The following is a 22,989-nucleotide window of genomic DNA, read 5'->3' as shown; positions in this document are numbered from 1 at the left end:
TGAATTGAAAATGGAGGACCCTGATGTAAACAAGTCTTTATAGTGCTTGTCATGGTTTCGTCAACAAAGTAGCAGTTTTTGTATTGACTTTGAAATGTAGGCCCCGCCCTACTCACATGCATAGCCTACTGGGAAATGAAAATTTCAATCAAGCAATCAAATCAGCCTACTGCATAAGTAACCTAAACCTATACCAAGTTTTTATGGTCTGTCTTTATGCCATTCCACTTTCGGTCACTAGGGAGAGACTCTCCACTACGAATACGAACACATCTGTCTCTCTCACAGTGTCCCACACACAGCACAGCAGGCCAGGCGGACAGCAGCAGCAGCCCAACTGTCTGTCAGCCGCAGTCACAGAGTCTGCACCGCACCATCATCCGCGCACCGGCCTGCAGCGGAACCCCCTCTCTCTGTACGGGATGGAGAAAGATGCCGCTGAACCGGACTCATCCCGCCAGCGGAACGGGGCCGTGGTGGGCGGCACGCTGTACGGAGAATTCACGGACACACTGAACGACAGGGTCAGGTATTCGGTGAGCCTGACGGAGAGTGCCCTCACCATCCAAAAGATCTCGGCGTCACCTGGACGGACCAAGGTGGTTTTTAACTTGACTGACTGCGTGGGGTGCCGGGCGCACAGAGCAGATGACGGCGCGGACGTCGGGGCTTACGTTACAGCCTATTTCTACCAGTTCAAACGGCGCTGGATGAGCACCGGCACGGCCCGCCAGAAAGTAGAGCAGTGTTTTCGGGTCGCCTTGGTCCAGGACCCGCTCGTCAACCTCCAGGAGGCTGAGCGATGGGCGAGTGCCATCAGAGACTTCTCCATACGACAAATACCCCGGCGAGATGGTGAGACCCCCAAAAACAGAATCGGGACTGACTTACTTGGTAGTGTGGTAGTGGTGGGGGGGGGGGGGGGGGGGGGGGTAAGCTAAGCTTAACAAATAAAGTAAACATCTTAACATGTGCATGGCTCAAATATCTTATAATAACTCATCCTTGCTAACTCCCCTCCTGGGCATTTTAGGCTAATGTCTGTCTTATTGTCAGACTGAAACACAAGGAAGTGACCTATTAGTAGCCTATTAATGACACATTCCATCTGGAATCTATCAGGTTCTAGGAACCTGCTCAACCTGCTGTGGAAGATGAAGGTGAACCACGTCCCAATACCACCAATGGTGTGGAAACCTCCCCAGCCCAGTGGCAGATTAGATTAACCATGCAGAAATCACATTCATTTACCCAAATAACCACTTTCTCTGATAATACTGTTAGCAAAGCTGTAAAACATTAATATGAGAAAGAGAGTACTCTTTTGCTAGATCAGCCTGTGTTTACAGAACCGTATTCATTTGCATAGGTTTTCACCTTCTCTACAGACCACGATAGCTGATGGGGAATTATGCTGTTGCCCATAATTCCCACAAGGCAAAATATTGTTGACGGGTGGACTTTTTTTTTAAAAAAGCACGTTTTTCATCTCCTGCTGCTAGAGCTATGTCTAATTAGGTCTTCTGTTGTTTGAAATGCATAACGGTAGGCTACTGAGCTTATACTCATATCCCCATCTCATCAACCTCTCCTCATTCTTTCGGAGTCATTAATAACACAAACCTATAGGTGGTGTTGATTCAGCTCATTAACCCCATCATTCAGTAGTGGGGAAATGCTGATAGTGCTATAAAAGGCTGATGATGATGACATGGATTCAAACTGAAATGATGATGAGATCCAGTGGGGGTTGGCCCCCGCCAGGGCTGCGCACTGTCACTGTCACCTATCCTGTTTGTGATTTTCATGGACAGGATCTCGAGGCGAAGTCGTGGCGCTAAGGGTTGCATCACTGCTTTTTGCAGATGATGTGGTCCTGATGGCACCATCGGTCCAAGACCTTCAGCTCTCACTGGACCGGTTCGCAGCCGAGTGTACAGCAGCTGGGATGAGGATCAGCGTCTCCAAAAATGAGGCCATGGTTCTCAGCAGGAAACCCGTGGATTGTGCAGTCCGGGTAGGGAATGAGGCATTACCCCAGGTGAAGGAGTTCAAGTATCTTGGGGTCTTGTTCATGGAGAAGGCGATCAGCCGGAGAATCGGAGCGGCAGGTGCGGTATTGCAGTCGCTGTACCGCACTGTTGTGACGAAAAGAGAGTTGAGCCAGAAGGCAAACTCTCTGTCTACCAAGCAATCTTCGTTACTACTCTCACCTATGGTCATGAAGTGTGGGTCATGAGCGAAAGAATAAGGTCGCGAATACAAGCGAGAGACTCGTAGTAGAGTCGCTGCTTCTTCGCCTGGAAAGGAGCCAGTTTAGGTGGTTCGGGCATCTGTTTAAGATGCCTCTCGGGCGTCTCCCTAGGGAGGTCCTTGAGGCATGTCGACCCTGGGGCAGACCAAGGCGCAGTTGGAGGAAACACATCGACTCACTGGCCTTGGAATGTCTCGGGAACCCCCAGGAGGAAGGCACTAATGGAGAGGGAAGTCTGGAACAGTCTGGTGGAGTTGTTGCCCCCACGACCCGACTAAGGATAAGCGGTTGAAGATGGATGGATGGATGGATGATGAGGTACTGAGCCTCACACCAAAACTAACTATGCCTTCAAGCATATTCATGCTGGGCAATATCTTTTTTATTTTATGTTTTACAATATGAGTACATATATGTGATATGAGGTATACGAGAGTATAATGAATGGCACTTTTGAAGTGCTCAAAGCGCTTTACAAATTGGGAGGTGAAGCAGCGAACAGTCGAAGACAGCATCCTCACTTCCCACACCAAAGGTGGCAAGCCTACACTGACCGACTCACTGGAGGCAGTGTAGGGTTCAGTGTCTTGCCCAAGGACACTTCGACATGTAGACAGGAGGAGCCGGAATTCGAACCACCGACCCACAGATTTAATTCGATTTTTGTATGTGTTTAAAATATAAACCAGAGCTCACATGCCTAACACAGGAGTCCTACTGAGCCTCCAATATATAGGCCTAGTTCAAAGTGGAAAACATATATTTGACCTGGCAGGGACTCATTTGGAACATTGGTTGTCAGAAGAAGAGTCAGGTGGGATGAGAAATGAGGTCGCCATCCTGGCTGTAGCCCCCAGGTGTACACACAGCAAACACAGAGAGAGAGAGAGAGAGAGAGAAAGTGGTCTCTTTGTGTGATGAGGAGGACCCAGCCTTCCTCTGGTGTGCAGCCAGCAGCAGTTAGAGCCTCTCAGTCCTCTGTCAGGCAGGCAGATGGTAACCTGAGAGATAATTGCGTGGCCTTGTTATTGTCCTTCTGCTGGACTCATCAAAGGAGTCCAGAAAGGAAGCCTTTTAAAGGTCAGTTCACACGTATATTGATGAACTGGCTATCAATGGTCACTGGTGTGCCTGCTGTGCCATTCAATGGCTAACTCACAGATGATGAACTGCAACATCCATGCAACTCTTCACTGGTGATTTTGTTGTGGATAACGATAACGTGGCATCTCACCCTGGCTTGTTTTGCTCCCATGCTCCTTTGTAACATTGCCTTATCATTAATTTATTAGGTTGTTTTAACATTCCAGATCCAGGGCAGCCAATAATACAGTATTTAACAGAATGTATCGTATATGTTTTAATGTGAATAATGTCATAGATGCAGTACTGTCAGCATTGTGGTTTTGAATACACTGTTGTAAAGGGTGTATGAAAGTCAGTGTGGTTTGCTAATCCCTCGTAGAGTTAATTACATGCCATCTCATCTGGTATTGCAGATGGAAATGTTGGATTAAGTGCAGCTAGGGGCAATGCCAGGCTTGTATTTACAGAGACAGACATAGTATATCATCATCCTGCTGGCTACAAAATTTTATATGCTGTAGAGTAAAAAAGAAATCACACACGTGGGAAGTGCAGGGGCGCTCATATCATCGTACATCATCATATATCATCCCATTCCGGCCAATCAGAATTAGTGTTTATGTTTACACAAACACTCAAAGATGGCCATTCATTTTCAATGGCATTTAATGTTTGTGTTAGGACAGTGTTTGTGTTTACACACACCCTCAAAGCTGGAGGGGCTAAAAATAAACACAGTAGGGAGCTGCAGCCATTCTTCTTTTGAAGTAGTTGGCAGCAATGGTAACGAGATTGCAAACTGCATGTAGTATTATCTCTGCTGTCGGGAAAAAACCACCTAACTCCAAAATGTAAAGTTTTCAGAAAAGGAAAAATATAAATATATATTTTCATTTACTGCCTCATCAAAATTGGTGACTTTATATATTGTCAATTACTTCCATGAGAGGGGGAGAGGTGGTGGAGTTAGTTGGTTTAGCGGCAGACAGTTGGAGGGAGTTAAGAGGTTTTGTCCGAAGCGTTTTTTTTATTACTTTTCATTGGTTTCATATTTTCGAAAACAACACAAAGGGTGTTCAATAGCACTGATTTATGCCTTAAAAAAAATTTGGTTTCCTCCCAACAGCAACAAATTTCCCATAGATAAAGAAGTCCATAATGCAGTCCTACACAAGTCGACAGCCAACTATTTCCCGCATTGCACACAAAGGCAACTTGATGAAGGTTACTTGTTTTGACTGTTGTTACTAGCGGTTGCCTTGTAGGAACTTGAATGTGTGTATTCCCTGCCGGCTGTAGCCTATTTCTAGCCCTCTCTCCTCTAATGCTTGGTAGGGTGCGAGTCGCACTCTTCGCAGTTCACACATTGTCACATCGCGGGCATGCCTTATTACATTCATATAATGTGATTGCGCAGTGTTGATTTCTCGTGTTTGCTCCCTATGCAACTGAATCAAAGTCCCCTCGAATTAGAAGCATCCAGTTATTCCTGTGCTGCTGTTGCTTTTGTTGTTGAATGTTGGGTCAGTGTCTTTGTGTTTTGTATACAAGAAAAAACTACAGAAACTAGTTTGGGAGGAGGAGAGAGGGCAACATAAAACATCAATTAGAGACGCCTCGGGGGCACGTTCCCTTCACTGTGTTCAGCCCCAGGGCCAGGTGTGCATCCCTGCTGTCTGTCACCATGCAATCTGTCACCTCCCTATGGCTCTGCCCGTCACAACCACCGCAGCGCTTCCAGTGCCGGAGATGACCCCCGGCCTTGCCAGTCTCTTCCCAATTCACCAGGGAGCCCCTCGCCTTCTGTCTCCTGACAACGGGCTGAGGAGGCCTGTCAGCGAGGCCCCCCACCACCACACCCTGCCATTCCTCACCACGACCTTGGAATAAAGCCTTCTTTCGGATCCGTCAGTACAGTCTAAGCTATTGTTGAGAAAGCGTTACACCAGAGAGACCAGGATAGCTTTTGCTGAAAGATATCCGCACTGCACTGGTGTTTGTTGGTGTTGGTGTCTTGGTTGCGATACCAGCCTTTTCGTACAACTTGTGATGATTTTTTTGTAGAGGTTGTAGGTGCCACCCCATAATAATAAAGTCGGAGGTCTGAATCCCGCATCAGCCATGTGTCCTCCTGTGAAAGGGTCCTTGGAATAAGACATTGATCTCCTCATCCCTCCTCCTCGTTGCATGTCTTAGTGAAGATTTTAATTTAACGGATGTCACCTGTCACGGCGCAACTCAAGATGTGGAACCCAAATGTAGAACAGGAGTAGCAGGAGTAGAGCAGATCATATGCAAGGTATTTATTATACTGAAAACACTGGACAGAACACCATAACATAAACTATAATCAAGCAGGTAACACAAGGGACTGAGGGTTTAAGTAGACACAGGGATCACAATACACAGGTGAACAGAACAAACAATCAACACTGGGATTGGCTGGGAGACTAACAGGACACAGGTGGAGAAAACTAGTAATCACAGGGAGGTGAGACAAGACAGGCAAACACAACTAGGCAGAACAGGAAACACTAGGGCAACACTACATAATAAAAGTGTGCAACAGACTGATATCGTGACAGTCACCTGCGGTCTAGACGGCTGTGTGGGATTTGCATGGTGATAATGTCTAATCATTTGGATGGTTAAGAAATGCATATTTTATTCACAAGCCAGATGCTCGTGAGTGATGCCATCACATCACTGCTTCTGTCTGGACAACTTCCTTGTCTTATAACTGTGAAAAAAACTGGCCCACAGGCATCTGACCAACTCACACACACACACACACACGCGCACGCACTCACGCACACACACACACACACACACATGCGTGTGACGCGTGTCTGATAAAATTAATATCAAATATCTAAATACAGAATCAACGTTTGCAAGTAAACTATGCCTTTTTACAGTGTGTAATCCATCTCTTCGAGTAATCGACCTCGCTCACACATTTTTGTCATAAACATGAATTCAAAGAAGAGATAAAAAAAAGAAGGAAGCATAACAGGTGTTATTAGACAGGAGTACATTCATTGCAGGAGGACTCCAGCCTTTGGCATTGACCTCTGCCTGGTCTTTATTGGGGGATGTTGTTCAACACAGTACCTCTAGGGCATTTATTGAGCATGTTCTACCACCCTTGAGTGTAAAACCCAACTCTAAAGCTCTTCCTTTGACAAAGCTAGCTTCCAGTGTTGTACCCGATATTCTGGAATTGTAGACAGAGCCTTTTGTGTCCGAAAGCCTCATTGTACTCCAATACAAACAAACAACAATGGCAAACCCAATGCTGGTGAATAGAGGGAAACAGAGTTTGCCATATTGGCCTCTGTGTTTTCACAGTCCGTCGACAGGTTCACACCTCTTTCTCTGAGATATTTTGAGACCTCTGCCGATTTATCTCACCAGCTTAACAAGGCTAAGTGACCCGATGACAGCAGCATTGGTATAGTAATGTCCCTGTGTTATAAACTAGTTATTTTTGGGACGCGGGGAGGAAAGGAAAATCAAATAACCCAGACTGCATACTAGAGAAAGAAAAGGCTTTGTTTGAAAAAGCACAAAATGACCTGTGATACATTTGGTGTGTACTGTAGTGTATTGCTTGTCTCATGAATTCGTATGACGGAGGGACAGCTACGAAATGATGAAAAGAAAGGTCATACTATACCTTTTGAACAGGGAAGATGTTCTGGTATTATATGCAAACTGTCTCACAAATCAGGGTCTCTCTTTTTGTTAGTTGATCAAATTGCAGGCAGCCAAACTTATTGAGTGCAATTTGATACAAATGTTTTTGTCCCTCTAGCCTATATGTATATATTCATTTCATATATTTCAACTCATTTGATATGGCCTATGGGGAGGGAGTGTTTTCCCGTTGGGAGACAGTCTGCGGTAACCGGTAACATGCACCTTCAGGATGGAAGAAGTTTGACACTTTGTATCACATCACTTACTGTACTCACCTAAACACGTTTGTCCTGCTTCTCTGGTGGTTGTCACCTAATCATGCACAACCAAAGAGCAGAACTTCAATAAACAGGAATTCCTACTGTCAACTGCTGAAATTCATTAGACAAAGGAGAGAGAGACTGACTTTGCTTAGATTATTGCATAGAAATTAGGTCAGGCGCCACCTGTCTGAATAGTGGCATTACGGTTTAATGTTGTCTCTTTAAAACTTTCTGTATAAGCTGTTTAAGACAATAGTTAGATCTGTTTCTCTGCTTTTAAGAACTGTCCACACCAAGAAGGATAACAACAACAATGAACATATCGGCCATAGCTGAATGGTTAGGGAGCTGGCCTAAGATTCTGGAGGTCCCCGCCTCCCAGGTACGATTCCAGCTCTCAGCAATGTGTCTCAGTGTCTCAGATTCCGTATAGGTGCCAGGCAGATGTAGTTACGTTCTTTCTATGGTGTGCAGGGTGCTTATATGTCAGGGTTTTATTTATTTTTATTTTTTCTACTGCGGTTCTTGTGTCTTGTATTTTAAAATAGGAAAAAATCAATACAAAAATAAGTAAAATATTGTGGTAACTCAATTGTCCACACGACACAGACAACTATAACGAAGATAGGATTGAGCGATATCGTTGGGATTGATTTTCTGAACTGCCTGTCTCTCTCTCTCTCTCAGGTGTGCTGTATGGTGAGGTGCGCCGGCCCTGCAGGGTTATGGTGCTGGTGAATCCTCACAGTGGTCGGGGTCAGGCACTCCAGCTCTTCACCACTCATGTACAGGGCATGCTGACCGAGGCCGCTGTGCCCTACACACTGGTCATCACTGGTTAGTACCATGCGTCACACACACACGTACATGTATATACACACACACACACGCACTGCGCCAGGGGCGGTTAGGAAATTGTCGCCCTAGGCCACCGCATCCCATGGATGCGCCCTTCCCGACACAAAACAAACCAGCAATGATGATGCGTGCAGCGGAGGCGGGTCACGGGGGAGCTGGCACGAGAATAACTGAGTCGTTGGGAGTGCACAGGAACTGGTAGGGGAATAACTGAGTCGTTGGGAGCGCACAGGAACTGGTAGGGGAATGACTGAGTCGTTGGGAGTGCACAGGAACTGGTAGGGGAATGACTGAGTCGTTGGGAGTGCACAGGAACTGGTAGGGGAATAACTGAGTCGTGGGGAGCGCACAGGAACTGGTAGGGGAATGACTGAGTCGTGGGGAGCGCACAGAAACTGGTAGGGGAATAACTGAGTTGTGAGGAGCGCTCAGGAACTGGTAGGGGAATAACTGAGTTGTGAGGAGCGCACAGGAACTGGTAGGGGAATAACTGAGTTGTGAGGAGCGCACAGGAACTGGTAGGGGAATAACTGAGTTGTGAGGAGCGCACAGGAACTGGTAGGGGAATAACTGAGTTGTGAGGAGCGCACAGGAACTGGTAGGGACTGAGTCGTGTTTGTGCCGCCTCTACTAACTGCCGCCCTAGGCAATGGCCTATGTGTCACGCACAAACACACACACACACACACACACACACACACACACACACACACACACACACACACACACACACGTGAGCTCTAATCCAGCAGTTTATAGGCCACCTTCATACAAATTGCACGTACGCTATCTCAAAATGTAATGGGTGGTTTGCTCTGAAATAGCTGTGTGAAGGAGGAATGAAATATACATATTTGAGTGACCCCGTGACCTTTCCTATGGCAGCTACATCAGAATGTCAAACTTTGCACGCGAGATATCACCTAATCCTCCCGGGGGATAGCAGGATGAACCATACTCATTTTGCTGAGCCATGGCCTTTCCTCTAGCTAGCGTCACCCTCCAGCCAGCGTTTCCATGTGGGTGTAAGGAGCAGCACAGCCTCTGGGCTAATGGGTTTTTAGACTGACTCTTTATTCTAAACGAGTGGTTCTCAACCTTTTTAATTTCAAGGACTCACAGTTTGATATGCATTAGGGCCACAGGCCCATATTTGATATTGTTTTTCCTTCTCTCCCGATAGTGTATACAATTTCTTTTTTTTAAGTTTTCACTTCAATTCATTGATATTTATATGATTAATGGCAGATCTACAACCTCACAACGCTTCACGAAGCAACATGTTGGCAACCTGTACAGTATATTGTCTATTTAAAAAAGAAATTACTGCACCATTGTACAACAAAATATAACACACAGGGCTAAGGGGTTAATGAGACTAATTGATTTAGTAAATTATAATAAATCTTGATTATTCAGTTATAAATTGGTTATTAGTCCTAAATATCAGTTTCAAACTTTCAGTATATTTTCGGTTCATTGCCCAGCCCCAGTTGCAGCCCTACAAGCAACTGTTCAACAGTGTTGTTTTTGGCAGCACATTTCTATTTTTGTTTAGTCACAGTCTTTGGAATGAAACTTCCTTTAAACTTCAACGCGTCAAGCTGTCAGCTTGTAGATCTGCTATTTTCAGCATGCAACCAATTGTAAAATGACTTATACTGGATCTCTTGTCCACTAGTCCCCTTCCTGACATTTTAGTCTAGTTTTTATTTGTTGACGAAAGTGTCAATATATTTAGTCTTAGTTTTAGTCATCATAGCTTAGTTTTAATTTGGTTTCCATTTAGTTTTTGTCTGTGAAAAAAGGTAGCCGACGAACATTTTTCGTCTTAGTTTTAGTCGACGAAAACAACACTGCTATCTATATGCTCTGTCAAATGCTATATGCTCTGCCATCAGCATGTGCTGCTCACTGTGAACTCTAGGTGACCTTTCTCAGAATAGTCAGGAAAGACAGGAAAAGGTTTTAAATAAAAGGTAATGCATAAATTCATGCACACATTGCTGTCACCCACACCTAGGTGTTGGAGTCATATGTGACGGAGCAGTGGTCTGCTGTGCCGGCCCGGCTGCCTGCCCACCTACTAGACAATTTAAATATAGGTTAAAAAAAGGCTTTTCGTTTCCTGAAAAGTAACGGTTTTAGACATGCAAGGTTTCCACTAGGGATGCACCGAAAGGCAAAAATGCATTATTTTATATCGAATATCGGTATTCGGTTCGGTTGAATTTAGTGCCCAAACCGAATAGTCAAAGAACCAGGGTTACGTGACCTACTGTTTTGTTGTGATGACGTGATCAAAATGTAAACATGGATTTTTCCATTATCATATAGTTCTACAACAAAGCTATGGCCATGACAGCAATGGTACAAAAACTGGTAAAAAAAAAAAGCATAATATTATGTATTGGGTTATTCCGGTCAACTGTTTCCTATATTCGGTATTCGGTTTTGGCCAAGAAACACGCGCACAAACACGCGCACACGCCAAAAAACACGCGCACATGCATGCGTCATGAAGAAGCTGCGCACCTGCTCAGTGCCGGTTCCCCCCTTGGGGAACTTCAGCAGCTGGACAGTGATGAAAAAAGACAAAGAGTAATTACAGACGCTCGTCGTAGTACTGCCTCGCAGCTCGGAGCAGCAGCGGGAGAGAATATAGGTCACTGAGAAGCAACGTTTGGCCGTCGCGGTAGCTGGTCAGGCAAGGATGTCTGAGTGCATTGGCCTGCTTCCATTTACCCAGCGGCGAGCAAGCTTGACGACCGAACGTGAATAGAGCCCAGCGACACAAAGCGCAGGATCGTGTGTTAGACAGTATGTTATGTGTCACATACATGGACAATGGCTCATCTTCACGTGAGCAGCAGAAAGTGAGATGATGGGAGGTTATGGTATGTGTATCACCTTAATTTACTTTTCATGTAATGTATCAACAGAGCAGAAATATTACCCGCCATATTACCTCAGCCCTGTGCAGCCTAAAACACTATGGTGACGAGCCAACCAGATTAGTCTGGAACCAGGCTAACAAACCGGGGCCCATGCAGTGTTTCAAATATAGGGTGGGACATATTGTGAAAAAATCAAATACTGAGAGGGACGAGACTAATATCCACGCGAGGCTAGGGTTCCTTGGCATGCAAAGGTTTGGGAAAAGGTCCAGAACGTGAAGGGAACTGGGGAGGTATCCTATGCCACAGAAACGTTGGCACCAGTCATATATTTGCCCTTGTCCGTGTCGTGTGTGCGTGTGTACGCGTGTGCGTGCGTGCCTGTGCTCGTGTTTGGCAAGTGACCCTGCGAGTAAGGAAATGCCATGGAAGTGCAGCCTCAGCCCGAGCACCCAACAGGCTCAAAGTGCTGAGTCAGCTGTTGTGTGTAACAGCACAGGACTGCATTACCCATCCCATACTTACATAATTAACGGACACTACGGCTGGTACAGTACAGTACAGTACAGTACAGTACAGTACAGTACAGTACAGTACAGTACAGTACAGTACAGTACAGTACAGTACAGTACAGTACAGTACAGTAGGAGGTGGAGCTTAGAGGACAATTTTCATTCCAACCTGTAGTCCCTATTTGGTAAGCAGAAGGCTCGCCCCAAAACACACTCGCCCCCATTTCTTTTGGAATAAAGTTAGGTTTTGGCATAGCTTTACTCATAGACGTACGTCTTTGCGTACGTGCAAAAGTGAGGGCAAGCTTCCGCGTTGGTGCTACAAGCTCACAATGCTATACACGATGTAGATGTGCTGCTTTTGCTATTCGATGAATGTGGTTATGAATATACAACGAATACAGTATATACACGTATAAGTTGTTAACTTAAGCTGATGTGGGGAAAATATTGCCCTTGTGATGACAAGACTTCAACTCTCACTTGAAAAACACACTTCTCTCTGTCTCTCTCGCCCTCTCTCTCCCCTTTTGCTCTCACTTTCTCTCGCACAAACGCTCCATCCACACTACACACACACACACGCACACACACACACACACACACACACACACACACACACACACACACACACACACACACACACACACACACACACACAGAGTTGGTAAGTCTCCGCTGACAGGATCGTGGAGTGTTTAGTGCCGTAGGAGCGATGTCAGAGAATCTCCCTGCAGAGGGAAGCTCTCAAGGATGTTGCCAGTAAAATCCAGGCTGAACAAACCGCTCAACAGTCAATTTGAAGCATTTAACCAATACTCAACTTGCACACACAGACACTCGTGGACACACTGTGTGTGCGTACAGACATCAACCAGTTGCAGATGTTTGCATAGTGAGGCTGAGCTGCCTCAGAGATGTCAAGTAGCCTCTGGATGGGCTAACGTGAAACTCTGTGTGATACGTCTGGCCTGATGAAGCGAAAGTTCAAATCTTTAAAAAAAAAAGTTTCTGTCCCTCTGTCGTCCAGAGCATCAGAACCACGCACGGGAGCTGGTGAGGAAGGCTGACCTGTCGAAGTGGGATGCCCTGGTCATCATGTCAGGAGATGGACTGCTGTTTGAGGTGAGCTGACTCTCTTTGTTGTGTTCTCACAGGATAACTGCATTCTTGCAGGCGACGTAAGGAGTCCACTGTTACAGCCTGTACTGTTATTCATAGTGCAAACACAGCTTCAGTGTTGAACATTCAGTTCCCAATGCACTCTTTTTTCCAGTTTGAGCTGCCAAACAGAGAAAAAAAACACAACGGGGGAGGGTGATAAATGTCATTGCACATACTCCTACGGGTTGGGGCAGCAAGTGTTGGGCAGGAGGAGGACTGTATGCCCTCCCGATTGGGGGATCCTTGCTGGCTGGTGAGTCACTAGGATGCAACACACAAATGTGTGTGAGGAGGAATAGTTGGCACAATGGCTAAATTGGGGAGAAAAAGGTGGAAAAAAGCACAAAAACAAAACATAAGTCAAAAAACTACAATGACCTTAATGTAGTTTTAGTCATGGTATGACAGCATACTAATGACAATGAGTTAATAGTAAGTTAATAGTTATGGCATGTTAGGATGAGATGTACACTGTTTATATACTACTGTATACATGCAAAGCGGTAGACCATGCAGACTCTTAAACCTGTTTTGGAATGATAAAAATAGCCTGAGGAAAAAGACCTGTGAGCGCATGCCAATATCCATGAGATAGAGAGAGAGAGAGAGAGAGAGAGAGAGAGAGAGATTGAGATTAGTCTCACAGTGAATCCAGGACCTCCATTGGCTGCCCAAGATCAACAGAGAAGTTCCAGCAGGCGCCGTGGTGGCCTACTTCTACTCTGTGGTTCTGAATAACATGTTTATGCCAAGGACCCCCACATTGATGCAAATGTTGAATGAGACTGAATTAATAAGCAGATCACAAATAGCATCATTTAACCAGACAGACAGACGGATAGAGAGGAAAGGTCAAATATAAATGGGAAAATGGACTGAAAGGTTATTTTTGTTTTCACTCTTACCATTTATTTATTTTTTGCGGCTTTCGACTTTTTTTATTATTGTAAAAGAAAAAGTCTTGCTAAAGTGTCACTCATTTTGACAGTGTGTTTGAAATCACCTTTATTATTTTATCAAAGATACTGTCCAGCCAAAGACAACAGATATATTATTATTATGTTTGGCAAATGAACGCCCTACTTTGACGTACAAGAGTGTCACTTGAAAGTTGAAAGTAGCAAAAATAGGAGACCTACAAGCACATGTGTCGTGACTTGTGATGCAACGCATTGTGAGCTTGTAGATCTGCTATTGTCAATAAATTTGATCTGCTAATTTCAGTATTTGAAATAGGGCTTAAGTCAAAAGTACCGATACTCAAATAAATGCACTTCATTGCTGTGCATGACTGTACAGTTTGATTTGGTGCATGCTTCATCAGCAATCTACTACTGCAACATCTGAATAGAGTCAAAAGATGAGAATGAGGTGCAGGGCAACATTTTAGCTGTTGCTAAACAGTACACACATTTCACTCACTGTCACACAAGTTGTGGATAATGTCTATGTATACAACGTGTGTATTTTATCCAGTTATTTACCTGAATGTAATCAACCATATGATAATATCTAATTGAGTGTCTGTCTATGGCTCAGAATGACTGTAGTCTTCTATGAATAGTTGTTGTTGATTCGAAAATGCATTTGTTGTGTAGTCTCAACTGTATGAACTGCATGTTCAGACATGCATTTGGAGCAGCCTTTTGTTTAAGAGTGCTTTTCCCACTGCACGGCCTAAAACCAATAATTCAATACCTATCATTAACCGTTCCCACAAGATCGGTTTGGCTGCGCTGAGCACGGTTATGCGCAGACTATGCCGACTGGACACATTTTAAAGGCTTCTGCACAAAATTAAAATACAATTGGAGCAGTTACTAACCATTCTCAGAACAGTTACATGGTTGCAGTGGAAGAGCTCCAATTGTGTAATGTAATATTAGGATAATAATGAGTGAAGGGAAGCTAAGAGGAGTGTGGGAAAGTGTAAAAAGTCGAACAAGTCGAGTTGGGTTTTATCCTGTGCAGACCCTCTTGCATTTATTTCTATTCATAGGATGTTTTTACATTGGGCCTGTGAAAATGTAATTGCCTTATGGGTGGGGGTGGAGAGAGGGGGGATAGAAGCATTTAATGAGCTCTATCAAGCTAGTGCCCCAAAATCCCTGCAGTCACTTATTCTTATTCATAGCCATAGCTTTGTCGTCCGTACAGGGATTCAACTACATTCTGCTTTCATTCATAGAACACTTGTCATTATCAGACAGTGAAGTGAAATAAACCTTCAGGTGTACCTCTCTTTTGTGTCTGTCGTGTCCAGGTGATAAATGGCCTGATGGAGAGAGAGGACTGGGAGCAGGCCCTCCAGACTCCCCTGGGCATCCTGCCAGGTGGTTCAGGCAACGCCCTGGCTGCCTCTGTCCACCACTACACCCAGTAAGTCAGTCCTTTCTTTGCTCTATATTCTAATGAGTTATTTAAATGCATGGACTACCTGTACAATACACTGCCAGGCAAAAACCTGATTTATCTCCCTTCGGCGGGTGTAATTATCCCAACGGCTGACGGGGCAGAGCGTACGCTCAGCCCTCGGGAGGTAGGAGAGAGAGCGGAGCCAGTCTGGCTGACCGGCTGTGCAGAAAGGAGGTTGTTCCAGGCTGACGATAACCCTCAGAGGAATGATGTAATGGGCAGAAAAACTCAGCGCATTATGAGTGATTATGTAGCGGTAAAACCTATTGACCCACTCTCTGACTGCAGGTGGCCATTAACCCCCCCCTGCTGGTTTCTTGTTATAAAACAGCTGTAACAGCCCCAATGGAGCTCAGAAGGACTCTATTGATTCAGTGAACACATTTATTTTTTTGCATCACTGTTACTCTTGAAACACTAAACCCATGATTGTGTAGTTTTCGTTTCAATATTGTTCTGAAGCACCCCAAAGAAAATAGTTAGAATCTATAGATTCCCATATCACTATGTCACTTCACTTATTATACTATTACTAATATACTATTATATGTTATTTTATTTAATAATTATTTTCCTAGCATGTCATGCCCTCTTCTTTTGAAGAACACAGTAAATGTAATGATGTAATAATAAAACAGGGTGTATGTTACCTTGTGTAGCAGCCCTTGATTATGAATGAGTGGGATGGTCTCAACGGGTGGCGGACTGGCGGTGCATTTATTTTCTCTTCAACACAGATGAAGCATCCTTCCAACACCATGAAAACTATAAAAAAATTAATAAATACACTTTCAATGGTACAATTGAACAATAAAATAGTTAATTTATAGAACGAAATACCATAAACAAATTACGATTAATCAGATCCCAATATAAATCATGAATGAAAAACCCAAACGAAAAACAAACAAATAAACAATCCTGTACCAACTATTATTTAGCAATCAGAAGCAACACATTTGACAACTACTACACTTGGTCCATAATACACAATGCTAAGGGCCACCTTGAACCTCAGGTACTATACACCAAACAGTCACAGGATAACATTCACTGCAAAGCAGGCACTGTTGACAATATGAACTGCTTCACTCAACTGTCTACTAAAGCTGCAAACGTCTTACACTCCTACAGGCTTCAACATTGAATATAATCATGAATGTCGCATATAAACAGTCAAACATTTCATACCGTGTCATGCTGTGATTCAAACACACGCTGGTGTGTAACTCTCCCACTCTCACTCTGGCTCAGCAGTGTGTGAATGAGTGTGAGGGAAGTTTCAAAATAAAATAAACCTTCCTCAGGCATGCCTGAGGAAGGTCGAAAGACCGAAACGTTGCTTATTGTGGACATTAAATAAAAAGCTATCAGCAAGTGGCAAGCAGCAGACTACGTGTCTGCAGTCTGCTGCGGTGTGCGGAAGTCTCTCCTCAAAAATAAAGTAAACCAAAATAAAAACGTAAATACAAATTAACTTAAAACTGAAGAAAATACAAGGTGTAAGTGTCACAAACGCTTACACCTTGTATTTATCATGTCTTCATGCCATGTCTTACCTGTTCCCTGTGGTGTTGCTTCCCTCAGGTGTCCTCCAGCGTGGAACGAGGAGCTCCTGTTGAGCTGTGGTTTCCTGCTGTGTAAGGGCCTGGTAGTCTGTCTGGACCTGGTGTCTGTCCACCTGGCGTCTCGGCAGCGCCTCTTCTCCTTCCTGTCGCTGGCGTGGGGCTTCGTGGCCGACGTGGACATCGAGAGTGAGAAATACCGCCATGTCGGCGCCATCCGCTTCCTCATGGGCACCCTGGTGCGCCTCGCCTCCCTCAGGGTGTACCAGGGGCGGCTGGCGTACCTCCCCGTGAAGGAGGCGCCGAGGCCGGGCAGAGGGGCCGCCAAGCCCCACCCTCCGCCATCCACGCCTCAGTGCCATCCTCTCTGCTCCTCTATCTCCGGCCAGCCCCTCCCCCAAACCTCCCCCAATCAGAACTCTCGCCACGGCCAGAACGGTGACCCAAACTCCAACCACAACACCATCCAGAACTCCTCCAACAACACCATCACCGCCAAGAGGACCGCAGAGGCCCCGGAGAGCCAGACTAGGGGGCCGCCGGACTCCCTGCTGCCCGGCTTGGACCAGCCTGTGCCAGAGAGCTGGACGCTGGTCCAGGAGGAGGACTTTGTCCTGGTGCTGGCCATCTACCAGTCCCACCTGGCCGAGGATCTGTGGACGGCACCGGGGGCGGGGCCAGACGACGGCCTGATTCACCTGTTCTACGTGACGGCGGGCATCTCCCGGCCCGCCCTCCTGCGCCTGTTCCTGGCCATGGAGAAAGGAGCGCACCTGGCCTGTGGCTGTCCTCACCTGGTCTACCAGAAGGTGAGGGCCCTGCGGCTGGAGCCGCTCTCTCCCCAAGGCGTGATCACCGTGGACGGGGAGACGGTGGAGTATGGGCCCGTGCAGGCCCAGATCCACCCGCGGCTGGCAAGACTCATATGTGGATGAACTGAGTGGTCGTTCTCCCTACATCTGACTGGTTCTTCTGAACAATGAGCTCATTTTCTAGGATCACTGTGGTTTTCTTTTATCGACATTATATCAGCCTTTGGAAATGCCCCCTTTATATTTTTCTACAGATACACAGCTTGTCCTATTTTTGATAGACCCCTCCCCTTTTCTCTCTCCCCCTTTGATTCAGGGTCAAAGCCATGGGTGGTCGTACATGCTGCCCAGTGTGTGTGTGTGTGTGTGTGTGTGTGTGTGTGTGCGCGAGCGTATGCAAATGTGTGCATGTGACACAGAGAGGGCAAGAAGAGAATATGCACGCCTGCCAATGTTAATATGTGCATTGTGCATGCATTTGCTACTGCACACATGGCCCTGTGTGAACCGTGCTTGTGTGTGTGAGCCTGTGAGGTGTCTGTGAAGCATTAGCTTACGGCAGGTTGCTGCGGCGGGGCGCGCTCCGCTGTCTGTCTTGATTAGCGTGATGCGCGTAAAGAGTAGCACATTTTCTTGTCCCCCGAGAAAGCCCCAACTGTATACAACCAGGCCAGCAGCTCCCAACCCAACCCCCCACCGCCACCAACCACTGCTGTCACGGAGTCGGCACAGGCCGGATTGCAGCACTCAGCACTCCTTGACTCGTTGAACCGGGACCATCGCATTTGATGTGGACTTCAAACTCTCTTCTCATTAGTACAGTGGTTAAACCTCCCATCTCAGGGTCTCAGGTCACACCGTAAAATCCGAAGTTGTCATTTCAAAATAAAGCGATTGTCACTCTGAGAGATAACAAACGGAACCGAATGGAGTCTGGACCCATTTAGAGTCTGTTTGGTTCCATTTGTATGGTCTTGGAGTTATATTAGGATTTGACTGTGTAGGAGACACCCGTGCGTAATGTAAGCAGCTGACACAAGCGGCCCTGCACGTGCAGTCACCTCCCGTGGCACCTCTGTGCTCTGCAAGACAGGGACGGTTTCGTTTAGTTGGTGGTGATAAATAGGAAAATACGGTGTGGGGGTGAAAAGTGTGTGGAGTGCTGGTGCGGAAACCCCGACCAGCTGAGGTTATAACTCTTGTTTACCTCCACAAACCCCCCTACCTGCATCCATCCACCACCATCATCACACACATACTCACACTCTCACACAAGCGCATGCACACTCCTACAATCTCTCTTCCTTTTTTCTTTTGCACCCCCAGCACACACACACACACACACACACACACACACACACACACAGAGATCCTCACACATTCCCTTGCATTTCTGCAGCACTTAGCAGGAGGGGGAGGGGTACGCAACACAGCTGTGTGTACATATGATCCTTCTCTCTCTTGCTGGCTGAAGATTGTATACGGTATATGCTCTCCATATGTTCTCGAGGTTTCTGAGCTGTCAGCACCCGAGGTGTCCTTAAAAGAGAGCTTCACACTGGAGCAAGGCGATGTTATAATAGACAGATTTTGACATTTTGTTTTAACATTTTTTTGTTACGAATGCTTTTAAGTGAGTCAAGTTGTTAGTGCTTCCTTAAGACACTGGCTCACTAGACAATATTGAGATTTTACTCTTGGGTTCAAGCACATTATCGGGGAGGGGTGGCGTGCAGTGTTGCACATTTGACACAATGCGATCAATGTGAGCTGGAGACATGCAAGTGGTTTGCCCAGATGTCAGTGATCATGAGCAGCGTTAAGTATAGCGTCATAATTATGCCGTGCGACGGTGTCGCTTGCTGAAAAGTGCAGATCTACAAACTCACTCCGTGACACGGTTGTACGTTAGAGTATAAAATAAGCATCCGGATACGGGAGAAGAGGAGAGTGCAAATGGGAGGATTCCAAATACTCCAGTGAAGTAAAAGTACAGTACTTGAGTACTTCATTACTTTCCATCCATCCATGACCCCCCTCTCTCGGTCTCTTTCACCTGTGTTGCTTCAGTTCAGTCCAGGTCATGAAATTATTTCTCTCCATCCCTCCATTTCTGTTACAGGAATACAGTGGCTAGTTATATAGATTTTGAAGGGGACGATCCTTCAACCTGTGTACAGTACTGTACTGAGAAATGGAATGTTAACAGGGTAATGGCGATTAAATGATGTAGTGAATGCTGATTCGTCTGCTGAGATAACGTTTTGAGGCGGTCAAATTATATGCTCCAAGTGAACAAATAGGATAACAGATAAGTGCTGATTTATCAGATTGTTTGAGTTATAAATTGATGCTGTTGTGGAGTACAATCAATGAAAAGAGGCTTGATGAACTCACATTCTGCGACATACACGAAATGTAGGCTACTTGAAGTTCATCACTCTCATTTTGGGATTCCATCTTATCATTGCTGTGTGGGTTTCTGTATGCAAATATTTACATACACATGAACATGCAATAATGTAAATTAACGACTGAAACAGTTTGCATCCTCATTTATGTTATTCAGGTGATGACATTTATTTTCCAGCTGCGTTGTTATTAGTGGTTAAAGAAGCAAATTGGTGCCTTGCCTTAGCTGCAGTCAGTCAAGTATCAAGAGCGTTAGCTCCCTCTGGTGGACTGTCTCTAAACTGCAAGTAATTCATTCAAGAGAACGACGTTAGGAACACGGATAGAAAGATTTATGATACAAGAAGTTTGGTAGATATAGACCTACACAAGTACCGGTAGGCTATAACTGCAAAACGTTGACAAGACATGTACAGCGTTATAAACTACTGTTATGGTACTGTACTGTTATCCATTTCAGCAGCTGCTTTTTTGGTGTAGCCTAGGCTACCAGTTTTCTCTGTATTTGACGTCAATTTCTGTTCATATTGATACTTCTTTGTCATCAATGTCACGCCATTTTATAAACAAGTCATTCCTGTATGTTAGAGAGAGGTATAAGCTGTCTATATTTTCCAGAGTTACATTTGTATGAACCAAACTGAATATACAACTTTCTGCTGTAACCTCCTCGACTGCCTGAATGGTAATATATTTACTATAATAAATCAAAATTTGCCAAATGTGTTTCTTGTCACCAAATGATTAGCTAATAAAAGGGCTGTGTGCATTTCCAGAACTGAGGCCCGATTCTAAAAACGCCTTCAGAAGAAGAAGAAAAAAACTTTAATTTGAAAATAAACAGCTAAATGTTGCCTGCAGGCAGCTATTGTGATGATGGTGTGACAGAGACAGGTGTTCCCGGATTGAAAGGTAGCCTATAGGTCTCTCAATAATCCCTGATCACGTGACTCATTGTAATCATCAGTAGACTATAGGCAGAACACAGGAGTCTTTGCAACAGTCATTCACCTATGGAGCCTCACCATACACAAGGAACAGGCGCAAAACTTGAGACAATGTTTTGATCTTCTACTGGTATGTAGCCTATATAACTGCAGATTGAATTGAGCTTTGGTGTGGTGCAGGACAAGGCTGCGTGTGTGAGTGAGTTGACAACACAGGACAGCTGGTGTTCACTGATCCTATTCCTGTACATCAGTAATCACTCAGAGACAACACTAATGGCCATAATAGATTCGGTTAATGGTAGGGTTTGGTAAATTGCCTTTCAAACACGTAGGCTACGCTCATTCTTTCAATCACTTACCCTTACCCACCATATGTGACGTGAAAAAATGCAAATAGGCTATGAATGATGAATCATATCCTGGAGCAAACCTGTCACATAAATACGGCTTCTAACAGTCTCTCCTCCTGACAGGACTTCAAGAGACCGTGAAAACTGCCCGTTGTGCGAATGGTCGTGGTGGTTTGAAGAGGCGGTTAGGTAGGACACTCAACGTCTTTTAAAAGCAGTTTATCGACAGAATGTCCGTCATCGGCCCAGAGCCTTTCAACTCGCCTGGCATGCAGACGAGGAGGCACACGCTGCCAGCGAGCGAAGTTCGACCGCTCAACACGCAAGATGCTACAAGCGTCTTTGAAATCGAGAGGGAGGGTATGTGTGTACGTTGTGTACTTGTTGTCGTCAACTCGTCGACACCGAAGTTTTACGAGAAATGTATAAGTTCTGAAGAGTTAAAATGGGCATTGCATCACCATGCGTAATATGCGTAAACGCGTTCCCATTCTCACAATTTGCGCGCTCCAAATCGTTTGAAATGCCAAACCATTATTTACGCAGTGAAATATCACCCACCGATTCTTCCCCTCTCTCTCTATCTCTCTCTCTCTCTCTCTCTCTCTTCTCCCAGCCTTTATTTCCGTAACAGGAGACTGTCCCCTTCACTTGGATGAAGTGCGACATTTTTTGACCCTGTGTCCAGAGCTGTCCATGGGTTGGTTTGAGGAAGGGAGACTTGTGGCCTTCATCATTGGCTCTTTATGGGACCAGGACAGGCTCACAACAGTAAGACTAATTTAATGTCGCCAAGGTTTTTGATTGGATCAGATCCTCAATTAAAAGTAGATTATGTTGCAAGAACTTGCAACACCTGTAAGTAGCTCTAGCTGATTCTGCTTGTAGCAAAGCATCTTCAATGTTTACGTCACCTTAATGTCTAGGTTTTGTTGCTGTGTCTTATTTTATTGGTACATTATTTTTTTAATGTGATGTCTTGTTTTATTCTATCATTCTATTGTACAGAACCTTGTAACAATTGTTTTGAAAGGCGCTTTCAAAACAATTATACCTTGCATTTATTTGCAAAGACATTTAAAATTTCTTGTAATTTATGAATTATAGCACCGTTTGAATTGTATTGGAAATTTGACATGATCAATCTCTGCCTCCAGGAAGCATTGACACTTCACAAGCCCCACGGTTCCACAGTCCACATCCACGTGCTTGCAGTCCATCGCACCTTCAGGCAGCAAGGCAAAGGCCCCATTCTGATGTGGCGCTACCTTCAGTATCTTCGCGTCCTGCCAAATGTGCGCCGAGCCATGCTGATGTGCGAGGACTTTCTCATTCCTTTCTACCGAAAGTCAGGCTTTAAGGTGTTGGGGCGCTGTTCCATCACCGTGGCCAACCTCATCTTCACAGAAATGTGGTACCCGATTAGTGGCCACGCCTACATGCGCCGCAACAGCGAAGCCATCCGATTCCCTCAGCATCCCTTAACTTTGGGAGTAAAAAAGACTGACAAATCAGTTGATATATGATGGAGAAGCACAAAGCGCTACTATAAAGAATCAAAAGTGGTCATTTTGATTATCACCTTTGAGATTATTTGAGTTATTGTATTGAAAAGTTATTTTCGGGGGGCACTTACATTATGCTGAAACCTCGTATTTGTATGAATTTCTCGGCTGATTGTATTGCATTGTACATGACACTGTAGCCTACTTGGCACACAGAAGAAATCACAGTTAAATTAGCTTTTGT

At 45.1% G+C, this 22,989-nt stretch overlaps 2 protein-coding genes across 2 annotated transcripts; both read left to right on the top strand.

Annotated features, from left to right (window-relative positions):
* Positions 1-422: 422 nt before the first annotated feature.
* LOC308323817 (sphingosine kinase 1-like) lies at positions 423-20,601 on the top strand (the record flags this gene model as incomplete). The annotated part of the gene is made up of 5 exons (XM_080775666.1): positions 423-855; positions 7,993-8,142; positions 12,603-12,697; positions 15,000-15,115; positions 16,739-20,601. The coding sequence occupies 5 exons, from the start codon at positions 423-425 to the stop codon at positions 17,649-17,651; spliced, it is 1,707 nt and encodes a 568-aa protein (XP_080631792.1). The 3' UTR covers positions 17,652-20,601.
* Positions 20,602-21,470: 869 nt separating this feature from the next.
* On the top strand, positions 21,471-22,782 carry LOC308323708 (serotonin N-acetyltransferase-like; the record flags this gene model as incomplete). The annotated part of the gene is made up of 3 exons (XM_080775498.1): positions 21,471-21,600; positions 21,857-22,011; positions 22,398-22,782. 3 exons carry the CDS (start codon positions 21,471-21,473, stop codon positions 22,764-22,766), a joined length of 654 nt encoding a protein of 217 aa, XP_080631624.1. The 3' UTR covers positions 22,767-22,782.
* Positions 22,783-22,989: the final 207 nt, after the last annotated feature.

This window comes from Protomyctophum bolini (genome assembly GCF_963924005.1).
Source record: "Protomyctophum bolini genome assembly, chromosome: 11".
Classification (NCBI taxonomy): Eukaryota; Metazoa; Chordata; class Actinopteri; order Myctophiformes; family Myctophidae; genus Protomyctophum; species Protomyctophum bolini.
This window is presented reverse-complemented; position numbering and strand designations above follow the sequence as displayed.